The 27,327-nt window shown below is 44.8% G+C and overlaps 1 protein-coding gene across 1 annotated transcript in view; it reads left to right on the forward strand.

Annotated features, from left to right (window-relative positions):
• The first annotated feature begins 5,980 nt into the window (after nucleotides 1-5,980).
• The window catches only part of SMYD2 (SET and MYND domain containing 2), a 34,576-nt gene continuing 13,229 nt past the window's right edge, over nucleotides 5,981-27,327 (forward strand). Inside the window, exons 1-5 of the mRNA XM_079968861.1 lie at nucleotides 5,981-6,366; nucleotides 14,269-14,332; nucleotides 22,513-22,623; nucleotides 25,041-25,101; nucleotides 27,137-27,261. Of these exons, the coding sequence (XP_079824987.1) occupies nucleotides 6,185-6,366; nucleotides 14,269-14,332; nucleotides 22,513-22,623; nucleotides 25,041-25,101; nucleotides 27,137-27,261 (543 nt within the window). The 5' untranslated portion in view covers nucleotides 5,981-6,184. The remainder of the gene's footprint in view (nucleotides 6,367-14,268; nucleotides 14,333-22,512; nucleotides 22,624-25,040; nucleotides 25,102-27,136; nucleotides 27,262-27,327) is intronic.

The following is a 27,327-nucleotide window of genomic DNA, read 5'->3' on the forward strand; positions in this document are numbered from 1 at the left end:
GCCGGTATTTACTCATAGTCCCATAAATGTTTGCTAAAGTTGTTTTTTTTAAAAAAAAAAATCAAAACACACACACAACAGCATGAAAAGGAATCATAGATGAACAAAACCAGCTGTGACTTAACAGCTGCCCCCTTTAGGAGACCACTCAGGAAAGTGCCAAACATCATTGGTGTGGTGGCTTTGAAAAACCAACAGCTTGTTTTTCAAATGGGTCTGTCCTTGACTGAGACAAAGAGCTGTGTTTAAGGAGTGGCATATTAACCATGACCTCATTCATATCCTTTCAAACCTTTTTTGAAGAACAGCCATATGTGGTGCTAAGTAAAAGCTCTTTGGAGGTATTATGTACTAAGCCTGGATCCTAGAACAATAGGCAGGTAGGATCCTAGAATGCAACAACTGATTGGCTTGCAGGAGAAGACCAATCAGGCTCCAGGAGGAAGTTAATCAGCCTATTAGGCTGGTAGGATCGTAGAATGCAACAACTGATTGGCCTGCAGGAGAAGACCAATCAGGCTCCAGGAGGAAGTTAATCAGCCTATTAGGCTGGTAGGATTGTAGAATGCAACAACTGATTGGCCTGCAGGAGAAGACCAATCAGGCTGCAGGAGGGAAGCAGAATCAGCCAATCAGATGGGACTCATTGTGTAAATAATGTATATAAAGGCTTGAGGTTTGGGGGGGGAATTCAATCACTGTTTTACAAGCTGCAATAAAGAGTATGAAATCACTGCAGGACTCCGAGTATATTTCAGAGTATCCCGCCATTCCATGCCATATTCAGATTTATTATAGGGTTCAACAAAAACAAAGAGGACCTTTCAGCCGCATGGTGTGTGGGGAAAAAATGTATTACATGAGGACAATAATAGCAAGTGGTGAGTTGTTTTTATTCTGTTAACTTGATGCCCATTGCATTCCACTCCACAACACGGCAGCTTCTGTCATGAACATCCGAGAAAACTCAGATCATTACGGATAACTAGCGAGTTTGCCACCCAATGGCGGAAATGCATCTAGAAATGTGGCTGCAAAAGATGGGACACAGCTGAGTGAGCTGAATGCTTAGCCCAACTTCCATGTTTCCAGGTGGCTTGACCTCACCTCTCCCCGCCCCCCAAGCACTTAAATCCATTGCAAGTCATGCGCTTAAGGAAGCCTAAGTGCATAGGGTTGCATGGCAAGACTGCAGTCTTATGCATGCTTTAGAACTAAGTCCCATAGTGCCTGGATCTCAAACTGTGCTGTGCTTTCTGCCTTAGATAGAGCCTTCCAGCTTTCAAATATTACCTGGATTTCCATTTCCCCTTGCCACCAGCTCAAGTTCCTCCCAGACTCTATTTCTTCACCCTTACGCATCCAGTATTTATTCTTTCTTCGGATCCCTGCTTTCCAGTGCTCCACCCACTCTCTTTCTATATCTAGAATATTTTATTCATTTGCAGTAAAACAGCATTGCTCAGTTTCAACAACACCTGCAGTGTTACATGTTTCTATTTATCACACTCAACGAGAAAAATTGAGCAGTGACACTGTCAAATAACTGAACCACCTACTCCATTCCTTCAGTCACCCTGACTCTCGGCTAGGGCTGCTTCACACCCATCCAGCACATGCCTTTAGACTCTTTGCCACTTTGCTTCCCAGCCTCCTGTGATTTCCAGTCACTCAGCTTCTCAGCCTCTACTGATGTAGCTGGGTCCCTGTGGGCTGACCTATTGCATTCTTCCCAGAAGTTGGACCTTTGTTCTCTCACCCACAGCAGTTGGAATGTTTGGGAGTGGGAACCTTCCATAGCCTTCTTTCAACATGCTCCCTGCCGCATGCAGTGAATGTGTGAGGGGAGATCAGGATTGCGCCCACTAGCCATGCACACTGGTGTTGGCATATCCACTGGTCACAGCCTGTGCATTTGGCGTAGCATGGAAGGGGATCTAGGCTTGCACATTTGTTCATAGAATTTTTCCATGCAAGCAGGGTGTCTCAGCTAAATGCTGCCAGAGGCTTCGCTCCCACCAGAACCCTTAGCACACTACATAGTTGACAGAACAGCGCGACAGCTGTGGCCTTGCCACGCACACCTTCTATAGGGATGTGGCGTTAGAAGCAAAAGGTGACAAGTGTGACAATATTAGTTTGAATTCCTGCTTCCGCTTGCATGCTCATATGCAGATGAGATGCAGATTTTGCTATTCTTACGAGACTGTTTTCATAGGTTGGTGTTCTGAGAAACCCTTGTGGGCAGTGAGCAAGGCAGGTTACACGTATCCCAAGCAAATAATATATTTAATTATAATGAGCTATAAACGCAGCTAATTGTAGCAGATTGGAGCCCCTTTGTTCATCTCGTGTTTTTAGCAAGGTCACATTGCTTAGCCCTGCTTATCCACGGCATGGTCCCAATTTCAAATTTATGTCTCTGTCAATTTAAGTCACTGATAGTTTATCAAACTGATGGCCCGGACAATTTGACATGAGTAATATCATTAGTGGTGTTTAAGTTGGTTTAATAGCATTAATGGAAATAGTAAACATTAACAGAAAAGCAGAATGACCCAATATCTCCCTTCATGGACAAGGTTTTTGTTGTTCTACTGTTCTGCTAATGCAGCTTGACAAATCTAATTTGTTTTGGGGGAAAGCCCTACAGACCCAGATGGCAGGGCAAGAGTGAGACCTCCACGTATTTCTCTACCCCCTAGAAATCAGTGCAGTGTAGGAAGTTGAATGCCTCATCCCTTGTAGTGATTGCCAATTGCAGGCTAGGCAAGTGTATCCCAGTACTGTACTCAGAAATCCCATTAAATTCAATGCGAACGCGTCAGTAGTGGTTCATGGAGCAGAGACAACCTCTGGACACTGGTGTCACTGCAGCTCCTCTGAACAGGGCTGGAGTGAGGTACAGTGGAAGTGGCCTTGGGGCAGTACCAGTGGGAGTGATAGAGTGGTTCTGCCAACCCCAAGCTTGCTGTTGCCTGACCCCAACCCCTTCTAGGTAAGTTGCATTGAAGCCAGTGTTGGGGGAGGTGGCTCTGCCTCACCACACCAAGCGCAACTGGAGCCAGTCCTAGTTAAGCATGCCTTAAGACTGCAGTCTTGCCACCCAGCCCTATGCGCCTAAAGTACCTTAAGGCCACAAATTATAATGGATTCAAGTTGGGAAAGGATTGCACTTTTAAATTTCTCTGTCTGTAGGTGCTTTCAAGTCTGGTATGGGCCCACATGAAAGAGATGCGGGTGGTGCTGTGGTCTAAACCACAGAGCCTAGGGTTTGCCAATCAGAAGGTCGGCGGTTCGAATCCCCGCAATGGGGTGAGCTGCTGTTGCTCAGTCCCTGCTCCTGCCAACATAGCAGTTCGAAAGCACATCAAAGTGCAGGTAGATAAATAGGTACCGCTCCGATGAGAAGGTAAACAGCGTTTCCATGCGCTGCTCTGGTTCATCAGAAGCGGCTTAGTCATGCTGGCCACATGACCCGGAAGCTGTACACCGGCTCCCTCGGCCTATAGAGCCTGATGAGTGCCGCAACCCCAGAGTCATCTGTGATTGGACCTAATGGTCAGGGGTCCCTTTACCTTTATGGGCCCAAATATGGCCCTGGTCCCTCACTTTCCCTTAAAATAAATTGCACCTAAAGTTTTAGCAGGACTGCATGCTGTAACAGTGAACTGCCAAAGTACTCTGCAAATGGCAGGCCATGTTGTATTTTTCCCTTCATGGTGCACATTGCACCATGATTCAGGCAACCCGGGTTTGTCTCATACACATCACAACCAGGGCCAAGAATGAGGGGGGAAAGCCTGTGGCTGCAGGTGGGATGTTTCCGTGAATTGGCCCATTGTGACACTTGAGAGAAGCTGGAACAGTTTCCGTCTTCATTTACAGAGACTTGCTCTGACAAAGTTTGCGAACCTTCCTTCTGCATTAATGAAAGGAAGATGAGTCAATGATCTTGAGCTGTGCCCTTAGTGTGTCATACTTCAGCTGTACTTATTTAGCAAATCTTTCTTCTCATGCCTCCAGGCTACAGACTGCAGGTGTAGAATGCCCTCTGCTTACAGCCATGAAGGGTTTCTAACATGTTAAGATTTTGTCTGTGATTCATGTTTCACATTTACCTCCTGGGAATTATATCATTAAAAAACGCCACAAAACCTTCAGCTTGATTAAAATCTTAGGTTCTAAAAATCATGTCCACATTGGAGTTTCAGAGCCTTAGCATATAATAAGAAATTGCAGACGCAATACTAGTAAAATGTATTGTGCTGATGAGTTTTGGCTTGGGAAACCTTCAGATATTTGTTGGAATCAAACTCCCAGTGCACCCAATGGTCAGGGGTGATGGAAGTTGTAGTGCATGGACACTTGGCAGTAGCCAGAAATGACTACATCTTTGATAAGCTCTTGTGTCTCGAGTCTCCTCTGCCTTGTGGGATCTCTTTGGAAAAAGAAAAGGCTAAGGACTAAACCCTACAAACAAATCCAGAGTGGAGTCCCTAAGTCAGTTAGATGATGCCTTGTACGCCTCCTTCCAGCAACTCCTGCAGCCAAGTTGGTGCCAAATGTATTGCTCTGCTTATCTTTGGATCACATCAAGGAGGTCGAGGGGGGGGGGCGAGTCTTGTCATCTGGGCAGGCAAGGACCTCCATACACACAATCCTGGCTGGCGCCCTGGGGAGGTCACTTCAGTGTTGCCAATGCAGCGGTTTGACTTCACCCTTGGAGGTGCACTCCATTGTCTCTGGAGACAGATGGATGCAAACAACATTCCCCACTAGGGTGCACTTGTTTCTGGGTAAAACATGCTTAGGACTGGAATTTAAAGACCTTTCATTTTGTACCACATAGCTGTGGGGGGAGCTTTTTAGTTTTAGCCAGGGCTCTCCCCCCCCCCCACCTCATCTCCAGAACTCTCAGGTGGGTGCCATTGCTAGTCTAAGAGAAGCAGTTCATAGTGAGCTCCTCCGGCACCTCTTTTTCTAGAAAAACAGCACTGGTTTACGCTTTTAGAATGGTTGTGTGCTAAAAGAATTCTTTCAGCCCAAAAATGGAAACAAGAAGTAGCAACTAAAGAAAAGAGGCAGATGAAGACGATGGACTTTGCAGAACTGGCGAAGCTGACAGGAAATATCCGAAACCAGCATGATCACATATTCCAAAAGGACTGGAGTAAATTTATATGATACAGTGGTACAGTGGCGTAGCGTGGGTTGTCAGCACCCGGGGCAAGGCAAGTAATTTGCGCCCCCTAACCAGTGGATTTGCGCCCCCTAACCCTAACCCCCAGATGTTGCGCCCGGTGCGGCCGGGCCCCCCCTGCACCCCCCACGCTACGCCACTGCAGTGGTACCTCGGGTTACATATGCTTCAGGTTACAGACTCCGCTAACCCAAAAATAGTCCTTCAGGTTAAGAACTTTGCTTCAGGATGAGAACAGAAATCGTACTCCAGTGGCACGGCAGCAGTGGGAGCCCTATTAGCTAAAGTGGTGCTTCAGGTTAAGAACAGTTTCAGGTTAAGAACGGACCTCCAGAACAAATTAAGTACTTAACCCGAGGTACCACTGTATTTGAAAGATTATTGTAAGCAATTCACTAGCAGGGTAAACCGAAGACTTGTAATGGGAAATTTTCTACCTTTCTATATTTATTTAAATTTTGAGTCATTTTGTAAGGAGTGTAATTGGAATTGGAAAACGTGCCAAATGCCATGATATAAAGGTTAACTTCGATAGCCATGAGGCAACTTTAAAAAGAGAGAGACGACTTCTTAACCCCTCAGAGTCAAACGAAAGACCGTGAGAAGGGGGGGGGGGGGTAGCAGAAAGGATTCGGCTTCCCGTCCAACCGAAAGCCTCCATCTCCAGGGCCCGCCACCCCTCACCTCCGGGGCGCGTACCCGGGGTGCCGCGCGGCCAGCCGGGCCCGCGTTGCCTCTAGGACCCAGCGGGCTCCCGGCGCGCTTTTCCCAGGGAGCCGGCCGCGGCCGCCACTGCTGCTGCTCCGGCTGCCCATGCCCATGTATGTGCTGCGAGCTCTGGCTGGCCGGGGCCGGGCGCTGCGGGTGGCTGCTGCTGCTGCTGCGCGCCATTAATAGCCACGGCACAGGCCGCCGCCACGACGGGGCTTGTGCCAAGAAGGAGGCGGCAGCGGCAGCGGCAGCGCCTGGCAGAGAGGAGCCATGAGCTCGGCGAGGAGTTCCGAGTCTCCGGCGCTGGAGCGTTTCCAGAGCCCGGGCAAAGGCCGGGGGCTACGGGCGCTTCGCCGCTTCGCCGTCGGGGAGCTGCTCTTCTCGTGCCCGGCCTACACGTGCGTGCTGACCGTCAACGAGAGGGGCAACCACTGCGAGTGCTGCTTCGCCAGGTACCGCCCGGCCGGCCTGCCTGCCTGCCCGGCCGCTGCCCTTCGGCGCTCGCCCGTCCCCTGCCGGCGGAAGGGAGGAGGCCGAGCGGGAGGCACGAGAAGCGAGGAGGCAGGCGCCCGCGAATTCCCCGCGGGTCCTAGCACCGGCGGCCCAGGGCGCGCTTCTCTGCGGAAGGGAAGGCCCTTCCCGGGCGGCTGCTGGCGGAGGCCGGGCGCGCGCGGGAGGAAGAGGGGCCGGGGCTCCTCCGGCTGGCCTGCCTGCCTGCCTGCCTGCCTGCCTGCTGCCTGGGCCCTCTCTCACATCCAACAGCCTCCTGCCTCAGCCCCACATGGGGCGCCCTCTCCCGCACCCCGAGACGTCATTCTGACTGCTGCGTGGCTTTGCCCGGTAGCCAGAGAGGCAGCAAACCCACAGGTGGAGAGGAGGATCTCTTCTTCCTGTCTGGGAAACCCGCTGCACCTGTTGGATTTCTGGCTGCCCTTCAGCTGTCTCCCAGGGGACTCGAAAGTGGGATGGATGGGTGGGTGGGATTAGAAGAGGCTTTACACGTGTCCAGGGGGTGTCGATGCTCAATAGCTAGATCCAGGGCTAAAAATGAGGTCCAGGACAAAGCTGTGATTCAAAGGAAGCCATGCTTATCCTCAACTGTCCTTCAGAAAGAGCATGCATCCTTCTTTCTTTGTAGTTTGAGCCGTCAGCTAAAATTCGCAACATCTCTGGACAGTAAAGGAGTAGAGAAAGGATTATCGGGCAGTAGCGCATTTAATCTGGGAAAGTTAGTTGAATTAAGATCTTTCGATGCAGTTAGCCTGAGCTTAGTTAGATTTAGGTAGGCCTAACTAAGCCCACTGAAATCAAGCAGTTTAGGGACATCTTGCTCTGCGTATGTTCAGGCGGTTGGTTGCCTCTTAAAACCAATTACATTCCTTCTTGGCACTGTTAAACTGGCATAAAAAGATGTGGTCTCCTCCAGTGTGATTTATAATTGGCATGGAATATGGTGCAAGTTATCTCTTCCTTGTTAAGAAAAGCAAAACTGAGGCTGAGTTTGGATGGCCCGTGAAGGCTTGAGATCTGTACATGCTATACCTTTAAAGCACATTCGAAACACATTTCTTTCCTCAAAGAGTTCTGGGCACTGTAGTTCATTAGACGTTGCTGGGAATTGTAACTCTGTGAGGGGCAAACTACAATGCCCAGAATTCTGTGAGAGAAAGAATGCATTTCAGATGTGTTTTAAAAGATATAATGTGTACACAGCCATGGTTGTTTAGCTAAGCCATGGTTTGTGTTATCTCTGAACCCAAGGTGCCTACAAGATGCTGTTTGCAACTGACATACCAGGATCTGAAACCACAATTTGGAAGCTTGTTTGCAGATGAGTTTGTGTTAACTGTGGTTTGTGGTTATGACTGAATTCATAGAAAAGTAGCAAACCATAGTTACGGCCATTGGTCCACTTTATGAAATGGCAGTTGCATTATGGGAATGAAGTTTTATTTTCCTTGAGAGGCTATTGCACTGCGGGTATGGGACTGAACTTGGAGCTGAGCGAGGAAGGAAAAAGATAGCGAAGAAACACCTCTAAACATGATTTGTCTGCTATATGTCTCAAAAGATCAAACCATGCTTTGGGTTCTTATCTATAGCTAGCACAAGCCATGGTTTCGCATTACATCTGAATCCAGCCTGAGCTTGGCACAGTGGGCCCTAGAGGTGGCTGGTGTATAGAAAGAATAGGCAGTAATCTTGGCAGGCAGAAATACCGCAGTCATCTCATGCAAGCTTACAGCTGTCATGGAATCATGTTGGAGTTTCAAGACCTACAGTTTCAAACAGGTGTATCTCTAAGAGAGATTGCTTGAGGAGGCTTCAATATATTTCATCAGAGTCCTTTGGGTTCTGATATGCTGTAGAGTCTCCTGCAAGCATATTGTGGCACTGTAACTCTTCGAGATTGTTTTACCCCTGGCACTTTATATTACAGTCGTAGTAATAATAAGAATCCACAAACACCCATATATGCATTGCAGGGGGAGAACTAGAAGACCCTCGAGGTCCCTTCTAACTCTGCAATTCCATGAGTCTATGGTTCAATGTCCTGAGGATCCCTAATCATTTAGTGTTAAAGGTAATATCAGAGTTGTGTTATAATGTCCACTTTATAGAGGTCAGAATTAGGAACATCATATTTTCTTTTAGAGAGTCTGCTACTCAGGTCTTCTGATGAGTTATGTGGCTGTGTAAGCACAAATGGAATACAATTCTATGCTCAAGCACTTTAAATTTGGCAGCAAGAAAACAGATTCTGCCATCTGTATAAATTATGCAAAAAAGAGAGAGAAGAAAACACAATTCTGCCCTTTTTCATAGAATTGTAGAGTTGGAAAGGCCATCTAGATCAACCCCCTGCAATGCAGAAATCTTTCCCCCAATGTGGGACTCAGACCTACGACCCTGAGACTTAAGAGTCTTATGCTCTACCAACTGAGCTATCCTAATCTCACTCTTTTTGTTTTGTTACTTTGCATAAATCATTCTGGTTTTGCCAATCATGGGGTGGATGAAAACACGTGCCAGCTCCAATTCAGCCACATCTCTAGCTTCTCAGATTTCATCAGGGATTGCTCACATGCTTTCAAGAGCAACCGTGTCATCATAAGAGCTGCAAACTCGATTCATTTCATGTACCAACTTCATGCCCTCCACCCGAATCATAGAGTTGGAAGGGACCCTGAGGATCATGTAGTGCAACCTCCTGCAATGCAAGAATATGGAGCAATTCAGGAGTTTGTAGCTGTTCCATACCTATTATCTATCAGGGGAAATCTTTAGCTTTCCTTCCAAATTGTGCTTAAGAGCTCCCTGAATGAGGGTCTGTTAATCCAGTCTCTTACAGCATTAACATGCTCCTAGGTGATATTCCCTGTGCCTATGGTTTTGCTAGCATTGACAAAAGCTATGCTAATTGGATGCAATGTTTGTAATATTTGCCATGGAATGGTATCATGGATGTTGTCATAAAATGGTAGATTTATATTTATGTTCTGCTTCATATTCTTAACTTCTGAATTTCGGGAGTGAAGTGAAACTGATTTGACCCTTTCCTTTCTTTCTGCCTGTCAAAAGTTTGATAACGTTAACTAGTACATTCTCTTTCTATTGGATATCACATATCTTTTCCATCTAGGGTAGCGGTTAAATGGTAACAAAATATATGACTTAAAACAAATGTTGCTCCCAATAAACATGCATCCTCTGGTGGAGTTAATTGTATCAAAAGATAGACACACAGTATCCTCAAAAGTATTTTGTTAAGCTATTGTCATGGGCCACATAATGTGATATTTTATTATACAGTATCTTATTTATAAAATGGGATGCAGGTGGCGCTGTGGGTTAAAGCCTCAGCGCCTAGGACTTGCCGATCGAAAGGTCGGCTGTTCGAATCCCTGCGGCGGGGTGCGCTCCCGCTGCTCGGTCCCAGCGCCTGCCAACCTAGCAGTTCGAAAACACCTCCAGGTGCAAGTAGATAAATAGGGACCGCTTACCAGCGGGAAGGTAAACGGCGTTTCCGTGTGCGGCTCTGGCTCGCCAGAGCAGCAATGTCACGCTGGCCACGTGACCCGGAAGTGTCTCCGGACAGCGCTGGCCCCTGGCCTCTTAAGTGAGATGGGCGCACAACCCCAGAGTCTGTCAAGACTGGCCCGTACGGGCAGGGGTACCTTTACCTTTACCTTTTATTTATAAAATACTTGAAATGGCTGGGTGCAAAATAACACCAGTCCTGCCCTTAATATGAGAGTTTTGCAGACACAGTATAAATAGAAAAAGAATTGCGGAAGAAATAAAATAATAAATATAATAAAATATTCATATATAAACTTGTTATTTTGACCCCTAAAGGCTTTAGGTAAAGGTAAAGGGACCCCTGACCGTTAGGTCCAGTTGTGGATGACTCTGGGGTTGCGGTGCTGATCTCACTTTACTGGCCGAGGGAGTCATGTAGCCAGCTTCCGGGTCATGTGGCCAGCATGACTAAGCCACTTCTGGCGAACCAGAGCAGCACACGGAAATGCTGTTTACCTTCCCGCCAGAGCGGTACCTGTTTATCTACTTGCACTTTGATATGCCAACCTAAACGCTTTAGGAGCATTATTATTACCTAATTTATCTGTATATGGAATAGTTCATGGTTTTTTCATATTACTAATGGAGGCAATGTTGCATATAATATCAAAATATTGGCGTGAGCCTCAGGCTTATGTACTCGCCCCTTCCCCTCTCTTCCCCCAGTGCAACCATGAGGAGGAGATTGGAAACTTCACCTTCTGTTTTAGATTAATTGTCCAAACTCCTAACTGTGGCTGGCAGAAATCTTAACTATGGCTGGTAAGGTGGGGAACTAGTTTAGTAGACTATGGCTTGAAGTTGTCTTTCCACTAACCGTCATTAAGTTGAACCAGTGTTTGTGTCGATACTGATGGCATTACAAACCATGGTTAGCTTAAATTAGAAGTGAAGGTGCCTGATCTTCCTGCAGCTGCAGTGGAGGTGGAAGCGCAGTTTGTTGACCCAAGACTCACTATGCCCCACTTATGTCCAAAAGGCTCTCCAGGCTATTTACTTCTTCATCAAAGATGAGATGCATTTAGTACATCAAAAACTATTCCTTTGCTGCTGGGGTGGGGCATGGACTAGATCCCTTAAGATCCCTTATTATTCTTTGTTGGATTGTAGCCAAATAAGGTTTACTCAGAGTAGAGGCATGTTAATGAACCTAAGTTACTCATGCCCATTGTTTTCACTGGGTCTTCTCTGACTAGGACTAGTGTTGGCTGCATTTCCTTGCTATAAATAATGTACAAATTGTGAGGTATTTGCTGTAGAATTATCAGTTTGACTCATTAAGTCTATAAGAACATATATGCTTTATTTAACTGCCAATTTTCAATGTAAGAGGTGGGGGTTTGGCCTTAGAGCTCTTGACAAAAAGAACATCATGAGCTTTTCTCTCATGCTGTAATTATTTGATGGTTTTAATAATAATGTAACATAAAAGGAAAAGGTAAAGGGACCCTTGACCATTAGGTCCAGTCGTGGACGACTCTGGGGTTGCAGTGCTCATCTCGCTTTACTGGCCAAGGGAGCCAGCGTACAGTTTCCGGGTCATGTGACCAGCATGACTAAGCCGCTTCTGGCGAACCAGAGCAGCACATGGAAACACTGTTTACCTTCCCGCCAGAGCGGTACCTATTTATCTACTTGCACCTCGTGCTTTCGAACTTCTAGGTTGGCAGGAGCAGGGACTGAACAACAGGAGCTCACCCCGTCGTGGGGATTCGAACCGCCAACCTTCTGATCAGCAAGTCCTAGGCTCTGTGGTTTAACCCACAGCGCCACCCGTGTCCCACTGACAGGATAGGACCCTGAAATTTGTTGGATCCTGTACCAGTTCAGCTACTAGAGAGGAAACCCCTCTACATTGTTGACCCTGACTAGAAGGAAGCAACAGGGCTCCATTTGTGGCAGTGACTCTGTTGCTTTGACCATCCTTGGGCTGGGCTAAGATTGCATTACCCACCTGGAATCACCCCACAATTATGTAAAATAATCCCAAAGAAAGGTTCCCCAAGAGGCAAGAGGTTCCAGGGCACAGTGCTTACCTGGGTTTGTCTTTCTTTGGGGAAGAGAACACTGGGGACTTCTGATGGTTTTCTAACATCTTCTAATAATTCGAAGATCTAATAATTCTATTACCAGCATAAGGAAGTAGTAGAGCATAGTTAGCTAGTAGAGCATAGGCAGTAATATCCCTGAACATCAATTGCTGGCAATCCCAAATGGGGAGAGTGCTCTTCCTCCAAGGACTTTCTATAGGCATCTGGCTGGCCACCGCTAGAGCAAGCCTTTGGCCTGATCCAACAGGCTCTTCTTGTGTTTACAAAATGGCACACTCTTACCAGGCATGAAAATTATCATGTCTCATTGGATCCACTGTGTACCCCAATATTCTTTTCAGTCTTTAGCTAACTCTGCCTCCGTATCTCTTTCTGCCTCCAAACTGCCTTTTATTCATATGCACTGGCTCACTCTCCTTGGCTGTTTGCCCCAAGCCTTCTTTTCTTTTTTCTTTTTTTATTCCATTGTAATTGTGATCCCCAGAACAACAGAATTGTTACACACTTCCCCAAGATGCTTTTCAGCCTTTAGTCTTCATTTTCTTTATTTGTTAACAAGATATAAAAATGCCTCTAGGCAATGTACAGAAAAACACACACCTTAAAATCATCAGTAAAACCAGATGTTAAAAACAAGTTGGCTTAAAAAATTGCAAAAATTGAATCGTCGGTTTTAAAATTTACATTATATTAAAATACATGTCATGGGTAGGCTTGCTGAAAGAGAAAGTATGATCAAGGTACCTGTCAAACCATGATGGCTTTGTCATTCACAGCTTTGCACCAGGACTATAAAGAAATGTTATTAATACAGTCATACCTTGGAAGTCAAGTGGAATCCATTCTGGAAGTCCATTAGACTTCCAAAACGTTTAAAAATCAAAGCACGGTTTCTGATTGGCTGCAGGAAGCTTCTGCAGCCAATCAGTAGCCACTGAAGCCCCGTCGGACCTTCAGGTTCCAAAAAGAGTTTGCAAACCAGAACAGTAACTTTCATGGTTGCAATGTTCAGGAGCCAAAACGTTCAGGAACTAAGGTGTTCGAAAACCAAGGTACAACTGTACCCTACTGTGAAATCCCAGACTGTGCTCAGACACTGCTTTCAAGGCAAACTCATAGCGATAGTCCAACCCGCAGTAGCCTAACAGCTGTCTTGCTACAATATCTTAAGTTTAAGTTGAGATGCTTGTGGAGCACTGTTTCGTAAATATATCTGGGAGGTTGCTTGGCTGTGACCTTAGGGAGATCCCTATGACGGCACTCAGGTGTAATGTGTTGCATTGCAGTATATAGCATAGTAGGTTTGCTGCAATGCAGCGTGCTCTGGAACTAAGCTCGAGAACTTCCTCTTGCAGCCACTGTGTAGAGGTGTCCCAAAGGGAGATCTTGTTTATATATTAAAAAACCAGCTTCACAGTTTATCCATTGTATAGAAAACTGTGCTCAGAAAGAGGGCCGCTAATTTAGTGCCTTGGTTGCAGAAAACTCAGCATGTTAAATAACTTTCTCTAGCATTTACGGCTTCAGGGACTGGGGTTGTTACAATTGTTTTCTTTTATGTAAGCACGCCCCAGTGTTAAATAGACACACACAAAAAGGGGAGCCTTTGAGCTTCTCCGCAAATTAGCAGATTAAACAAAGTATATTACTTTTATTTGCCAAGAAGCAAATTATATCATTGTGCCTGTTAGATTCAGTCATTTGCAGTGTGCACAATGCAATTAAAGTGATAACTGTGAGCTCCAGGGATAGCTCTTTCTTTTTATATGATAGCTTGACAAACTCATGCTCAAAGAGGAGAGGAAAAGGCTGGTGCACAGAACCACTTTTTCATGTTTAGAAGTGACTATAATTGAATCCTCCCCCCTGGTTTACAGGATAATTCCTCTCTCCAGCCCACCCGCCAGTTTAAGAACAGTTATAAGACGCCATCTGAGATCTTGCATGATAGCTCAGTTGGTAGAGCATGAGACTCTTAGCCTCAGGGTCATGGGTTCGAATACCATGTTGAGCAAAAGTTTCCTGCGTTGCAGGGGGTTGGACTAGATGACCCTTGTGGTCCCTTTCAACTCTACAATTCTATGATTCAGTGACCATATGGGTCCCATGCCTATTGACCAGGTCAGCTTCTGCATGCTGGAATGCTAATGGCCATAGTATTTTTATTAAATGATTGTCACCGGAGAGGCATGACAATTGTGTGCGTTGTCTCTTTTTAAGGAAAGAAGGCTTGTCCAGGTGTGGAAGATGCAAGCAAGCTTTTTACTGCAACGTAGAATGCCAGGTGAGTGTCACAGCAACCATGATGGGCAAAAAATGGCATTGCTTCTATTTTATTCCAAATGTTTTCATACCTTCCTTCAATCTAAAAAAAAATGTCCAGGGCTGTTTACAATAGGTACCGGTAAATAGCAAGGATTTATGGATTCAAATGGGTTCTTAGCTGAGAGAGCAAAGGAGTTTGCTGCCGAGGGTCGGTGCCACTGTGGAATCATAGCCGTGGCCTGAATAATTCTAGGAATTTTGAAATTGCCATAATGAGTCACAGAGGATCATCTGTGCTGGGTCATGGTATCGCTGAACCATTAGATTAGTAGACTGCTACATGGCCCTAATTGCTTCAGAAGCTTCTGCCTGCTTTAAACATACCAGATGGCTTAACGTTATTTCACTAAGCTGGTGAGGAAGCTTGTGCCTAGCTGAGCAATCAGAAATAAAGGCTGGATTTAGCTTTTGCGGGGAAGGGAAAGAATCTGTTTACAAATGTACAGTCACCGCTGCTGCTGCTAATAATAATAATAGTGTGCTTAGAAACCAACTGTACTTTCACTTGGATAGTCATATGCATTCATTACAGGGGCAAAGGAAGCTGCAAGTAGACCCATTTAGAGTAATTAACAGTTAGTGGGGGTAAAACTTTAATGCACAAAAGCAAAGGCCTCTAACCTTATTAAGTGTTTCTTTCCCTTGCTACTCTGGCACTTACCCACCTGGGATCATTAATAAAAACATCAGGGTTGCATTTGTCATTTCTGAAGTGTGTTTGGTGTTCTAGTCCTCTGAGATAATTCAGGGGTGAGGACCTTTTTTTTTCAGATCGAGAGATATACTTTCTATGGAAACATCTGGTGGGTAGGGAGGGCATGCTAGCAGCGGGCAGGGCAAGAGGCAAAAGAGGTCCAAACAATGGATGTAAATGCTACTTTTGCACAGTAAACTTCTTTGTCTACATGCTCTCACACACCTCTACTCTCCATCTAGGCAAGCAAGAGGCATTATCTCAGATCAAGGACACATTCAAGCCCAGTGAAAACACTTCATTTTACTTTTTCTTTGTACGGTAGTCTAGGTTCTGTACACACCCCTCTCTATCCTTCATCCAGACAAGAAAGAGTGATTCTCAAGCATTCAAGGACACATTCCAGGTGAACACTCCAGGAGGCTGTGAGGCAAGGCCGGCGAGGGGCATGGCCTGGGATAGAGGGCATGGCTCAGGAGGGCGGAGTTCCAGGAGCCGGATAAAGATTCCTGCGGGGCCACATTGGAGCTAATCCACACAGCCATTTTTGAGGTTAGAAACAGCACCGGGATGTAAATTGGTTGTTGGAAGGTGTCCTTATATGAAAAGGATGCACAGGTTACTTGATAGTGCTCTATCTACCTCAGAAAGGGTTGTCATGTGAACAGATAGTCATATTTTATTTTTGCCAACTCGCCCCCCCCCCATATTATGGCACCAAATTGAATATTTATGACTAATACAGCATTTTCATCCTGTCTTTTTGGTGCAAAAATGGCAGGTGGCGTCTTTAAAATTACCCATTTGAAACAAAACAAAGAGCTGAAATCATATTCTGTGTTCAGAATATATCACCCTCCCCCCTTTTTTCTGCTGCTGTTTTCCCCACTGTAGAGACATTGGCCTTGACATACATATTTGCCCCTTTGCTTTCAATGCAGGAATATGCATTTTGACTGATTTCACCAGCCTCTTCATGGATCAGGTGGGAACTGAAGCCATATTTCCAAGTCCTGCCACTATGGTCAGAATCAGCTAGTTTTAGCTAAGCAGGCATGCTCCTCTCTCCTTAATTGTGTGTGTGTGTGTGTGTGCCCCCTGAATGTGCTGCCCATCATTTTCACTAGCTGATCCAAATAATTATTCCTTTTAAGAGAACTGAAGGAGAATGGGAGAGAGGAAGCTGATACTCAGGAGTGGAGAAAAAACCTCATATCCACTGGCCAAATGTGGCCCTCCAAGTCATTCCTTCTGGCCCTCAGGACTTGCCCTAGCTAGGAAATGTGTGGCTATCCCCAATGCCGTGAACTCCCATCAGCTCCAGCCAACACGGCCCAGTAGTCAGAGATGATGGGAGTTGGAGTTCTGGGCCATACATTCCCAAACCCCGAGTTACAGACTGTCCTACGTTCCTGCGCTTGCCTGCTCAAGGTGAGTGCTTCCCACGGCGCCTGCAAGGCAGTTGTAACAAAGCAGCCTTCCAAGAATGAAGGGTTCTTCTATCAGGCCCTCTGGACATTAAAAAGTTGCAGGAGAGTTGAGATTTATATTCAGGTCTTAAGATGTGCAATTATATAATGATTTCATAAAGCCCTTCCTTCGGGTCATCATGTGCGATGTAATGCTTTATTCAATAGGACTTCAAGAGACTTGATCTTTATATTTTGAACATGCCAGTATTGATTGTGCCTTTTTCATCACACTGTATGAAATGCTTACGGGGTTTTTTTGCTCCTCACTTGGTAGAATGCTTCTCTTCAGCATTTGGGGGCTTCTTCCAAAGTACTGTAAGAACATTGCCAACACCAAATTCTTTTTCAAAGTTACCTTCAAGCATTGTGTTCCTTAGAACCTAGTCTCTGCTGACTGTACGTGCTGCACAGACAATCTGTATCACATTTTCATCTTTATCTTCTTCAAAGGCTTTGGTGGTGGGGGTTTTTTTAGGGTTTTTTTTTTTAGTGGCTCAGCAATTCTGTTTTGCAGCCGAGAAGGGCATTGGGGCCTTGATATTGAACTTGTAGGACTCTGTTGTATAGCAAATGTTTCCCTTTCGTACCTCCATGAAAATGCATGCTCTTTGCTTTGGTTTTCTTCACATTACACAGTCAACCCTTACATTTTCTCTAAACTAAAACATCCCAAATGCTGCAACTTTTCCCATCCCCTTGATCATTTTGGTTGAGCTTTCTTTTCTTTCATTTGCAACGTGGTGGTCTTGATAGGAGAACTAGCTTGATAGCTAGTTGGTTCCATTCTGCCTTTCACAATTGACGGATCAAAGCTGGCTAACAACCCCAACTGAATTCAGATAACATGCACAGCTATTTATCTAAAATAGTAACAATAAATTTTGGGTCAAATGAGCATTAGACCTAGTGCCGTCTTCTTTTTATTCCACCTCAGAAACTGGCTGTTAACAGCACTGTAGATAAGTACTTTGAGAGGGCAGCATTTTACAAGTGTAGATATGATGAACTAAGTCTTGGGGACACAGGCTGTTTTTTCCTACTATAAAACACCTCTATTCAATTCTTAATAAGTTGAGGTCAGCTAATTATAGTGGATGCAGCCTTTTATTTGTCTTTTTTCTCTTTCAGTGTTTGAAGAAGCTCTCAAAAGAAAAGAAAACATAATGGGAAAGGGGGTGGGAGGTTCCCCCCTTCTTTTCCAACCATTTTGTGCTTCCACTAATATGCCTGTTAACTTCCTCAAGAGGCCACCTTGACAGATAATGTGGGTAGTTTTGGTTCTTTGTTTTTAAAGAGAATCAAAATATTCAGAAGTGATAATAGAAGCATTCAGTGAATTTGTTATCTGGCATAGTCATTTACTAAAATGCTTGTGCCTTTGTGTGGCAAATAAAAAGACCCAGGGTATGACTTACCTTTAAAAATATATATGCACAAGTAAATAGGTAAAGGGACCCTTGACCATTAGGTCCAGTTGCGGACAACTGGGGTTGTGGCGCTCATCTCGCTTTACTGGCCGAGGGAGCCAGTGTACAGTTTCCGGGTCATGTGACCAGCATGACTAAGCCGCTTCTGGCGAACCAGAGCAGTACACGGAAATGCCGTTTACCTTCCCACCAGAGCGGTACCTATTTATCTACTTGCACTTTGTGCTTTTGAACTGCTAGGTTGGCAGGAGCAGGGACCGAGCAACAGGAGCTCACCCGTCGCGGGGATTCGAACCGCCAACCTTCTGATTGGCAAGCCTTAGGCTTTGTGGTTTAACCCACATGTATTAAATCCTCATAATATTGATAGACCCTGTAGGAAAGCTTTTAAATGACAGGCCAATCCTGTAGATCAGGGATGGCAAACCTATAGATGCTGTTGCGCCTCAACTCCCATCAGCCTCAGCAAGCTTGGTAGGGAGGTTTAAAGCAGGTTTTCCAACTGTGCAAACTCCTTTTCAGACATTCCCCCCCCCCACACACACACAAAAGCTCCAAATGAACACAATGCCTGCTTAGCTCCTTGCTTATACAGTGGTACTTCGGTTTTCAAACGTAATACGTTCTGGAAGACCATTTGGCTTCCGAAACATTCGAAAACCGAGGCGCAAAGGGCAGCCTGCAGTTTCAATGGAGAAAACTGGAAAAAAAACCGCAGCAGAATCCATTCGACTTCCCATGCACTTTCGAAAATGGAAGCATTTGCTTCCGGGTTTTCGGCTTCCAAAAACCGCAATATTTGGCTTCCAAGATGCTTGAGAACCGAGGTACCACTGTATTAGTGTTGGTTTCTGCATAGCAGTGAGCAGTTCTTACCTACTATACACGGATAATTCACTTATGAATCTGCCTTAGGCATGCACACGCACACACACTCAGAGTACTTTAAGTGTATTTGCAAGGATGTGACAAAGCATTACCTGCCCGGAGATGACGGTGAAGAAAAGGAGGTTCTGCTCAAAAAGGTGGCTTGTTTAAATATGGTTTGGGCAGTTTATAAGTATTGAAGCAGAACACATTATATAATTTGTGTGCATGGTGTTCCTCAGGTATCTGATCTGCCTCCCCTATTTTCCAATGGCACATTTTTCAACTGCACAGTTTCCCCTCAACACTACATTTTGCATCCAGTTGCGTAAAAAACCTTGCCAGCAAACATGGCTGAGGGCCAAGGATGATGGGAGTTGTAGTTCAGCAGTGTTGCACGGCCCCAGATTCCTCACCCCTGCTGTAGGTTCAGTTGTGGTGAATAAGTAAGGGCGCATTCAGATGTGGGGAATCTTGCACTGGTTTTCCTGACTGTAATGCTGGTTCTTTGGTTCCTTTTCTGATGTTCCTTTCATGCTGTCGAACCAGCTGTGATATGTGGCTTTTTGACTGATTTGCTAAATTCCATCCACACCAGTGAGTGTGATGTGTCACAACAACGAACGGACAGCATCACCACTCCCCCACTCTTTCCACACATCTGTGCTTCTGTTCCCTTATTACTCACCCATGAAAATGGCAAAAAAAGAGAACTGTTTGCTGGTATACAGCCCGAAATTTACTCCCATGAGTTTTCCAGGTTAAGGGGACAGCAAACTGGGTTTTTTTCTGGATTCAAATAACACAGGAATGAGCGCTGAACATGCATTATATTCCATTGGTTTTCTGTGTCATGTGAAAGCTCATGTGGAAACCAACTCTTAGGGAAACTTGGGGAGAAATGGAATAAGGCAGTGTGAACAAACCTTTCAGAAAGGTGAGAATCACACTTTTCTGTATCCATGGCTTTCTTCTTATCCTCAGGGCTGCAAAGCTAGGTTGCCAACCTACTTTTGAAGAACTAAACAGACAGAAATAAGGAGAATGGCAATCAGAAATTTAAATTCACCTTCCCTCCCCTGGGCCACTATTCTGCTTTTTATATAATGTCAAGGGTTGATTGAGTCTAATTTTTCACACTTGAGAGCATCAGTTTTATGAATAGTGTCCTTGGCTCTGTTACGTGGAATCAAGGACGTTAGGCTCTCCAACTGTGTTTTGGCATCAGTCCAATTTGTGAAACAAACAATACGAAAACTACATGAGTTTTTTATTTATTTATTTTTTAAACTGAGAATTTTGCTCGTTCATTCTAGAAATCTTCCCCTGCCCCTTTGACCTTTCCCCCTTGACTTACTACCTCCATGTAGACATGCCTAGAACACATAGGCTAGCTTTGAGGCCATCTGTGGGAGATTCCCCACCCCAGCCCCACAGATTCATTCAAAGTATTGGCTTCCGGGGACTTTTGTTATTGTATTAGAATCCTATAGGCTTCTGGCACATCCGTAGCCGACGGAAGCCATTTTGAAGAACTCACTGGAGGTAGCTCATGCTTCCGCTTTGATTTTTATAAAAGCAGGTGCCCTAGCAAACTTGCTTTCCCAGACATTTTCTCATTCTGTCCTTAAATCAGAGAGAAATATTGTCTGCATAGTCCCCACCCCACCCCCTTGAACCTACAGTGTCGTTAATACAGCACTGGGGAGTTGGCTAGAACAATGCTGCCCGCTACCAGTCAAACGGCTTAGAAAAATTGTGGAAAAGAATGTTAAATGCGGTCCTGCTGTGATCACTAAAAAGGCCGCTGTCACAGTGTTTCCATGCCAGGTATTACTCAGACACTGCTCCCCTCTTCTGCAATATTCCTGGCTTTTATCTTGTTTTGCACAATTCAGCCATATCTTGTCCCTTTAACCACCTTACTAGTTCACATAGCTCAGTCGGATTCTGCCTGGGGAAAAATTTTAATTAACTATGCTTAAAGAATCAAAGGGTCAGGACGGAACATTGGAAGGACATATTGGCATTGTCAATTTTGTATCTTCCTTAACATTTCTTTCTTTTTCTTTTTCTTTTTTCGGCAGTACAAACCCAAGTGCGGAATGTGGTATTCTACCCCTTGTGTACCAAAAAGTTAATTGTTTAGTGAAGAATCTAAGCTGCTACTTGACAACTTCCTTTCTGGGCAGTATCAGATATTGTGACATGAAATAAAGCCCTTTTCAGTCACACACACACACACACACAGAGAGAGAGAGAGAGAGAGAGCGCTTTATTATGATTGCTTATTTGGCAAATATAAGTGGAGATTTCTGGGAAATATTTCCCACACAATCAGGTTTCTGAATGGTCACCATCCATTTGCTGGTGGGAAACCGAATGCTGGACTTCACGTAGGCCTTTGGCTCTTATGCTCATTTCTTCACAACTCTTGGTACTTCCAGAATTTGCCCATTTAATTTTTGTGTTTGTTATGTCCATAATACTCTAGGTATAAATAACTTAATGCAGTGACTTCAACCAAGTCATTGTCATTAGATAGCTCAGTTTGACTGTTGTGGCCTACCCAATAGATACATGTGCTTAGATAGCATTTATTTCGGAAGGACAAGCTCTTAGGAAGCTGCCTTGTATTGAGCCAGGCTATTGATCCATCCAGGTCAGTATTATCTACACTGGGTTGCAGTAGCACTTTAGGGTTTCAGACAGGGGTATTTCCCAGCCCTGCTTGGAGATACCAGGGATTGAACCTGACACCTTTGAATGCAGAGTATTTGCCTTGTGGTTGAACTGCAGCATTTCCCCATTCCCAGGTCCTTGACTAAGGGATGAGCTGCAGCTGCAGGACAGTTGTGTTTGTTTTGCTTTCTCATTCAGAAGAAAAATGCTAGGTCATCTATAGGTCTCATTGAGTATTTTGTCAGGAGTGTCTATCCTTGGAGAGTTGGTTAGTGGATGGGTCATGAAATGGAAGCAGAGGCTGTGGAGGATGCAGGGGGGGAGGGCAAGCAGAGAGCATGTCAAGAGTCCTCTGCACTTTGGCAAGAGATGGGAATGTGGGGAGGCTGAACGGTTTGAGTGGGTAGTGAATCTGACTTGCCCAGGCTCCAGGCCAGCTGGCAGCCAAATCCGCAACACTGCTCTTGATCTGTGACCTTGCAACTAGTAGTGATGGCCACCAACTTAGATGACTTTAAAAGAGGATTGGTCCGATTCATTGAAGGATAAAGCTGTCAACAGCTACCAGACATGATGGCCATGTTCAGGGTATGCCTCTGAATACCAGTTGCTGGGAATCACAGGCAGGGAGAGCACTCTTGCTTTCATGTCCTGCTTGAAGACTTCTCATAAGCCTCTAGTCAGCTACCGGGAGAGCATGGTGCTGGAATTGATGGGCCTTATTTCTGATCTGGTAAGGCTTTTCCTGCGTTCTTAACTAGTCTAGGGTGTGACTTTATAATATATCGTTTTGGAGCATGTTAAAAACAATCTCATGAAATAGCTCTTTTATCTTCCGATTGGTTCCATCCTTAGCTGACTTTAGCAAGTGTCCTAGAGGAAACACATTTCACTTGACCTCCAGGCCCAGGTGGGGCGCAGGGCATCCTCTTCTCATTTGCAAAGCACAAATCTGCAGTGTTGATTTTTTTTTTTAAATGCCTGTTTAATCTTCCAGAAACAGGACTGGCCCCTGCACAAGCTGGAATGCTCGGCCATGTGTGTGTTTGGGCAGAACTGGAATCCCTCAGAGACTGTGAGACTCACTGCAAGGATTATTGCCAAACAGGTGAGCAGGACCCAAAGACTTCGGCCAGATTTCTGTTTTGTTTTGTTTTGTTTTGTTTGGAGATGGAAAGAGCCAGGGAAGTGACTGTGTGCTCCAGTAGTCTCCGGTGCAAAGTTGCTTCACAACATCTTGTTTGTGTATACGTCGGCAGTTGCTCCTAACATGAGTAGTTGAAGCATCTGCAGTGTTTGTGCTTAAGAACCTCTTGAACTACTGTGCTCTTGAACCCTTTCCATCTATTAAGTCACCTCCCTCGTTCTTCATTGAATTTCTCCATCAAACATGCTTTGCGCAAAGTCTTTGGAAAGCAAAGCCTTACAAATGTAATAGCACCTTTTATTCCCAATGTCCTCGGGCACAAGACTTGACTGCAAGCAGTTCACACAGTGTTTTTGCATTGCATAACGTTGATGTGAAGCTCAGTGAAACAGGGTTTATTAGGGGAACTGCACAAACCTCTGTTTCAGATGCTCATTATGGCTACGTTGCCATGAATTCCAAATTCTTCTGTCTGTTTTGGACAGATTCTCCACAGTCCAGCTGTCTGGAGGCTGGTGGTTCCTTCACATATGACATTACATACACATGGGCTTCTTGGCAGCTTGACCAGGGACAGTCTTGTTCCCCAGGCTGAAGACTCAACCAGATGCTCCTCTCACTAGGAAATGAAGCCTCAGTGGCAATATGTCCTTCCCAGATGGAAAGGACACCTTTCAGGGAAGAACAGACCACTTGTACTTAAAAACAGGGAAGGATGCAGAGGAACTGCAATACCTTAAAGACCGCCTCTCCCGGACTCTGTGATCATACTCTAAATCCCTTCTTTGTGTGCTGCTTCCACAAAAGGTCGGAAGGGCAGCAACACAAGAACGGGCCTGTTCTGCAGTGGCTCCTCATTTGTGGAATGTTCTTCCCAGGGAGGTCCGTCTGATGCCTTCATTATACATCTTTAGGTGCCTCAAAATGTTCCTCTTCTCCCAGTCCCTTGGCTGATGAATACTCTACCGCCTTTTTAACTGTGTTGGGGGTGGGTATTCATCTTCTTTTTAAACTATTTATTTTGTGGTGTTATCTTGTGAACTGCCCTGAAGTAGAACCAGAATCTTCGGACGTATATAAATTTAATAATTAATAGATAAAATCCATAGAATTACAGTGTTGGAAGGGACCTTGAAGGCCATCTACATGAACTCACTGCTTAATGTCGGATCTGCAATCAACTGCAGCATTGCTGGCAGACATTCTGTTCCAATCAATATCTTTTCCCAAGGAACTCTGGGAGTTGTAGTTCGTGGGAAACAGGGGTCTTCTAACAGCTGTCAGCACCCTTAACAAAGTAGAGTTCCCAGGATCCTCTGGGTGGAGCCGTGGCTGCTAAAGTATACTATAGTAGTGCTTTAAATGTTCAGTATGGATGTGGCCCAGGTCTCCATAAGTAGGAAGCCCTCTAAGCTGGAGGGAAATCTGACCCTATTTATGGAGGCTTCTCCCAAGGCAAAATGTGGTTTTCTGAAGCATGTTCTCTCTCACTCATAGAGTGTTCGCAGGGAAACAAAGTGGGACCAGTAAGTTTCAAGGTCACAGCTTTGTATGTTATCATAACGCTCCCAACTTCTCTCCCCCTCTGTAATAATGATTTAAAAAAATCAAACCTCCTAAACAATGGCCTTTGAAGAAATTCTGTACATTTTGAGAACTGCTTCTGTGATAAGGGTGACCCAGATGCAGTGGGGAGAGAGGACTCTGAAGGCATGCTGGGATGGTAGCTTGCCTGACTCCCCCTGTGCTTCTTTCCTTTCCTTTCTTTTTTAATTTTTTTTTAAACACACTCTAGTGGTGATCCACAAACAAAATTAGATGTTTAATGATGAAAAGTCATTGGAATAAATTTGTGCTTTTATAGCTTGCAGGGAAGTGGGAGGGAGCCCTACATGCCATATGAAAGCTAAATATGCAAACCATAGTCCCTGAACCTCAGCTGCTGGGCCACCTGCAAACCCATATTTAATGGCCAAGATTACAAAGAAGTGGCCTTAGGCCAACGCTGGAGTGTTGCTTTTGAACTCTGTCAACATTGAGATTATTCACTTTCCTCAAAGCAAAGTCTGCCTTCTAATAGCTTGCTGCTGTTAGTTGCTTTCTGCAAATCTGCAGCTAAAAGAAATTATGATTTTCGTTTAAAAATAATAATTAAGAAATACTTGTTCTGTTTGTGCAGGCATTTTCACAAGAGTTTTGGGATATAGTGGCCTAGGGTGTCAGCAGATTTAAACCAGAGTGCAGTTTGTTGACTCATCTGGGCATTGTGTGTGTGTGTGTGTGTGTGTGTGTGTGTTAGAAAGGACAGTTGTGAATAAGCTGATGGAATGTGTGTGGGATTTTTTTGAAAATGTCACTTTTCTTTTCTTCATTACTAGAAAACACACCCTGGAAGGACTGAGTCAGAAAAGCTCCTTTCTATAACAGAGTTTGAATCCCGTAAGTATAGAAAAACGGAAGACTCCAAGGGTTATTCCATAGGGGGTTCAGAAAGTGTTTTGTAGCCGTTCAACAAAACCTGCCTGGTTTTACGTGTCTCTCTCTCTCTCTCTTCTTGTAGTATTGAGAATGATATTTATTCATCGCTCTTTAGAAAAAGTCTCAAAGTGACTAACAGTACATCAAAAATACAATGCAATAGGCAAAAACAATAAAAAACAGACACAATACAGTACCAAAAGGTTACATTATCACTTCTATTATGAATTATCATTGTTTATCTTGAATACAGTGAGTTTTCGTGGAAAAGTCACAGGCTATATATACCCTCTTTGGCCTTGCTGTTTGCATTTTGCCTCTATAGCTTTGCACATACTAATCATAGTACAATACACAAACATTTTATGCACGTGCATTTCTATATCCACCTCAACAAGGTGTCCCATTCTCCCCACCCCCCACCCCGCTGCCACCGCCAATGATTCTATTGTTCCCCTTAACTTGGGATAAAAGTGAATTGAAATTCTGGTCCATTGATTACACTTCTGTCTTGTCAAAACAGCCTTCCTGGCAACTCGGGTGACTTTGGTGGATTGTAATGTGAAATTTTAAAACAGCCAGCATTGTTACCAGGGGGCATCTAGTCAGTGATGGTACAGTTGCTTGATAGTGACAGTGTCTTTGGGGCTAATTGCAGGGCCCTCCAGTGTTGAGTTGCATATCTGTCACTGCCAGTCAAATCTGACATGTCCTCGGCGTTTGCCGCATCCCAAATGCTCCTAAAGGTGATCTAAGGAGGAGTGAAGGCCTGTGTATGTGTGTGAACTTATTTCCCCAGCTCAAGGCAGAGCTCAAAACTGAGCCGCTATTAAGAAGGCTAAGCAAACTGGAATTGCCTGCTAAGCATTCGTAGTGTTGCTCTCTTCCTCGGTGCTGACAATAAGGGGAACAAGTGAGCACAACCATGCACATATTAGAGAACTATAATGTCTTAGATTTGCCTTCTGCTCAGTCGGAGCACCATGAGATGCGGTGATGAAATGCAGCTATCTCTAGGAATAAATGTACAACTTTTGTGCATTTGACAAGAATACCACTTCATTATATTTATTGCATTTTTAGGAAGACCATTTTAAAAAAAAAACGCACCAGCCTTCTGGCTTTAGCATATTAGGTTGTTTAATGTGTCACTTTTTCAGGCAACTTGATGCTGAATTGAGCAGAAGTGGGCTGCAAGATCACATTTTTATGCTGTATGTGGGGGGGGGGGGGAGAAGAGTTTGGATTTGATATCCCGCTTTATCACTACCCGAAGGAGTCTCAAAGCGGCTAACATTCTCCTTTCCCTTCCTCCCCCACAACAAACACTCTGTGAGGTGAGTGGGGCTGAGAGACTTCAGAGAAGTGTGACTGGCCCAAGGTCACCCAGCAGCTGCGTGTGGTAGAGCAGATACGCGAACCCGGTTCACCAGATTACGAGTCCACCGCTCTTAACCACTACACCACACTGCATCTTCTCCCCCCCTGCCCCCCCTCCTGCCACACACACACTCACTCTAGGATCTCTATCATTTACTGAAGTCTGGCGTGGCATTTATCAATATTTTATTTTCGATTGATTGTTTTTTTAACCAGAGTAAAAACCCAGTTTTGATGTCCTGTGAGGAACTGTTCTTCCCACACAGGGAGGCCTTTCATTAGGTGTCATTTAATTCAGTGGTTCAGTGGCATACTTGAGCATTTGTTAGTGGTGCATTGACAAATACACAAAAAGATTACACAGTGCGTTTCATAAGCCAATATTATTCCCAGCTAATATATGGGTAGAAATGTGCCAGCTGTTAGATGCTTCCTGGCATTGTTCCCTTCCACAAGGCCTACAAGGAGGAAAATGATACTCTCTGCAGTTCAAAGAAGAGTTCTTGTGACTGATTCTCTTTTCTTCGAGGGCGTCCTGTCTTGAAGCAGACTTCGCTGCACTTCACTGCAAGTAAATTGGTCTTTGTATTGAAAAGGGATTTCTTTTCCTTTGCAGATCTCGATAAGCTCGACAATGAAAAGAGAGAGTTGATTCAGAATGACATCTCGGCTCTCCATCACTTTTATTCAAAGCATATAGAATACCCTGACAATGCAGCTCTTGTGGTCCTTTTTGGTCAAGTAAGATGGATTTTAAAAAGGGAGTAGGGGGTTAGGCTGAATCCAAATGGCACCTTTGGGAGCATG

Source organism: Podarcis cretensis (genome assembly GCF_951804945.1).
Source record: "Podarcis cretensis genome assembly, chromosome: 3".
Lineage (NCBI taxonomy): Eukaryota > Metazoa > Chordata > Lepidosauria > Squamata > Lacertidae > Podarcis > Podarcis cretensis.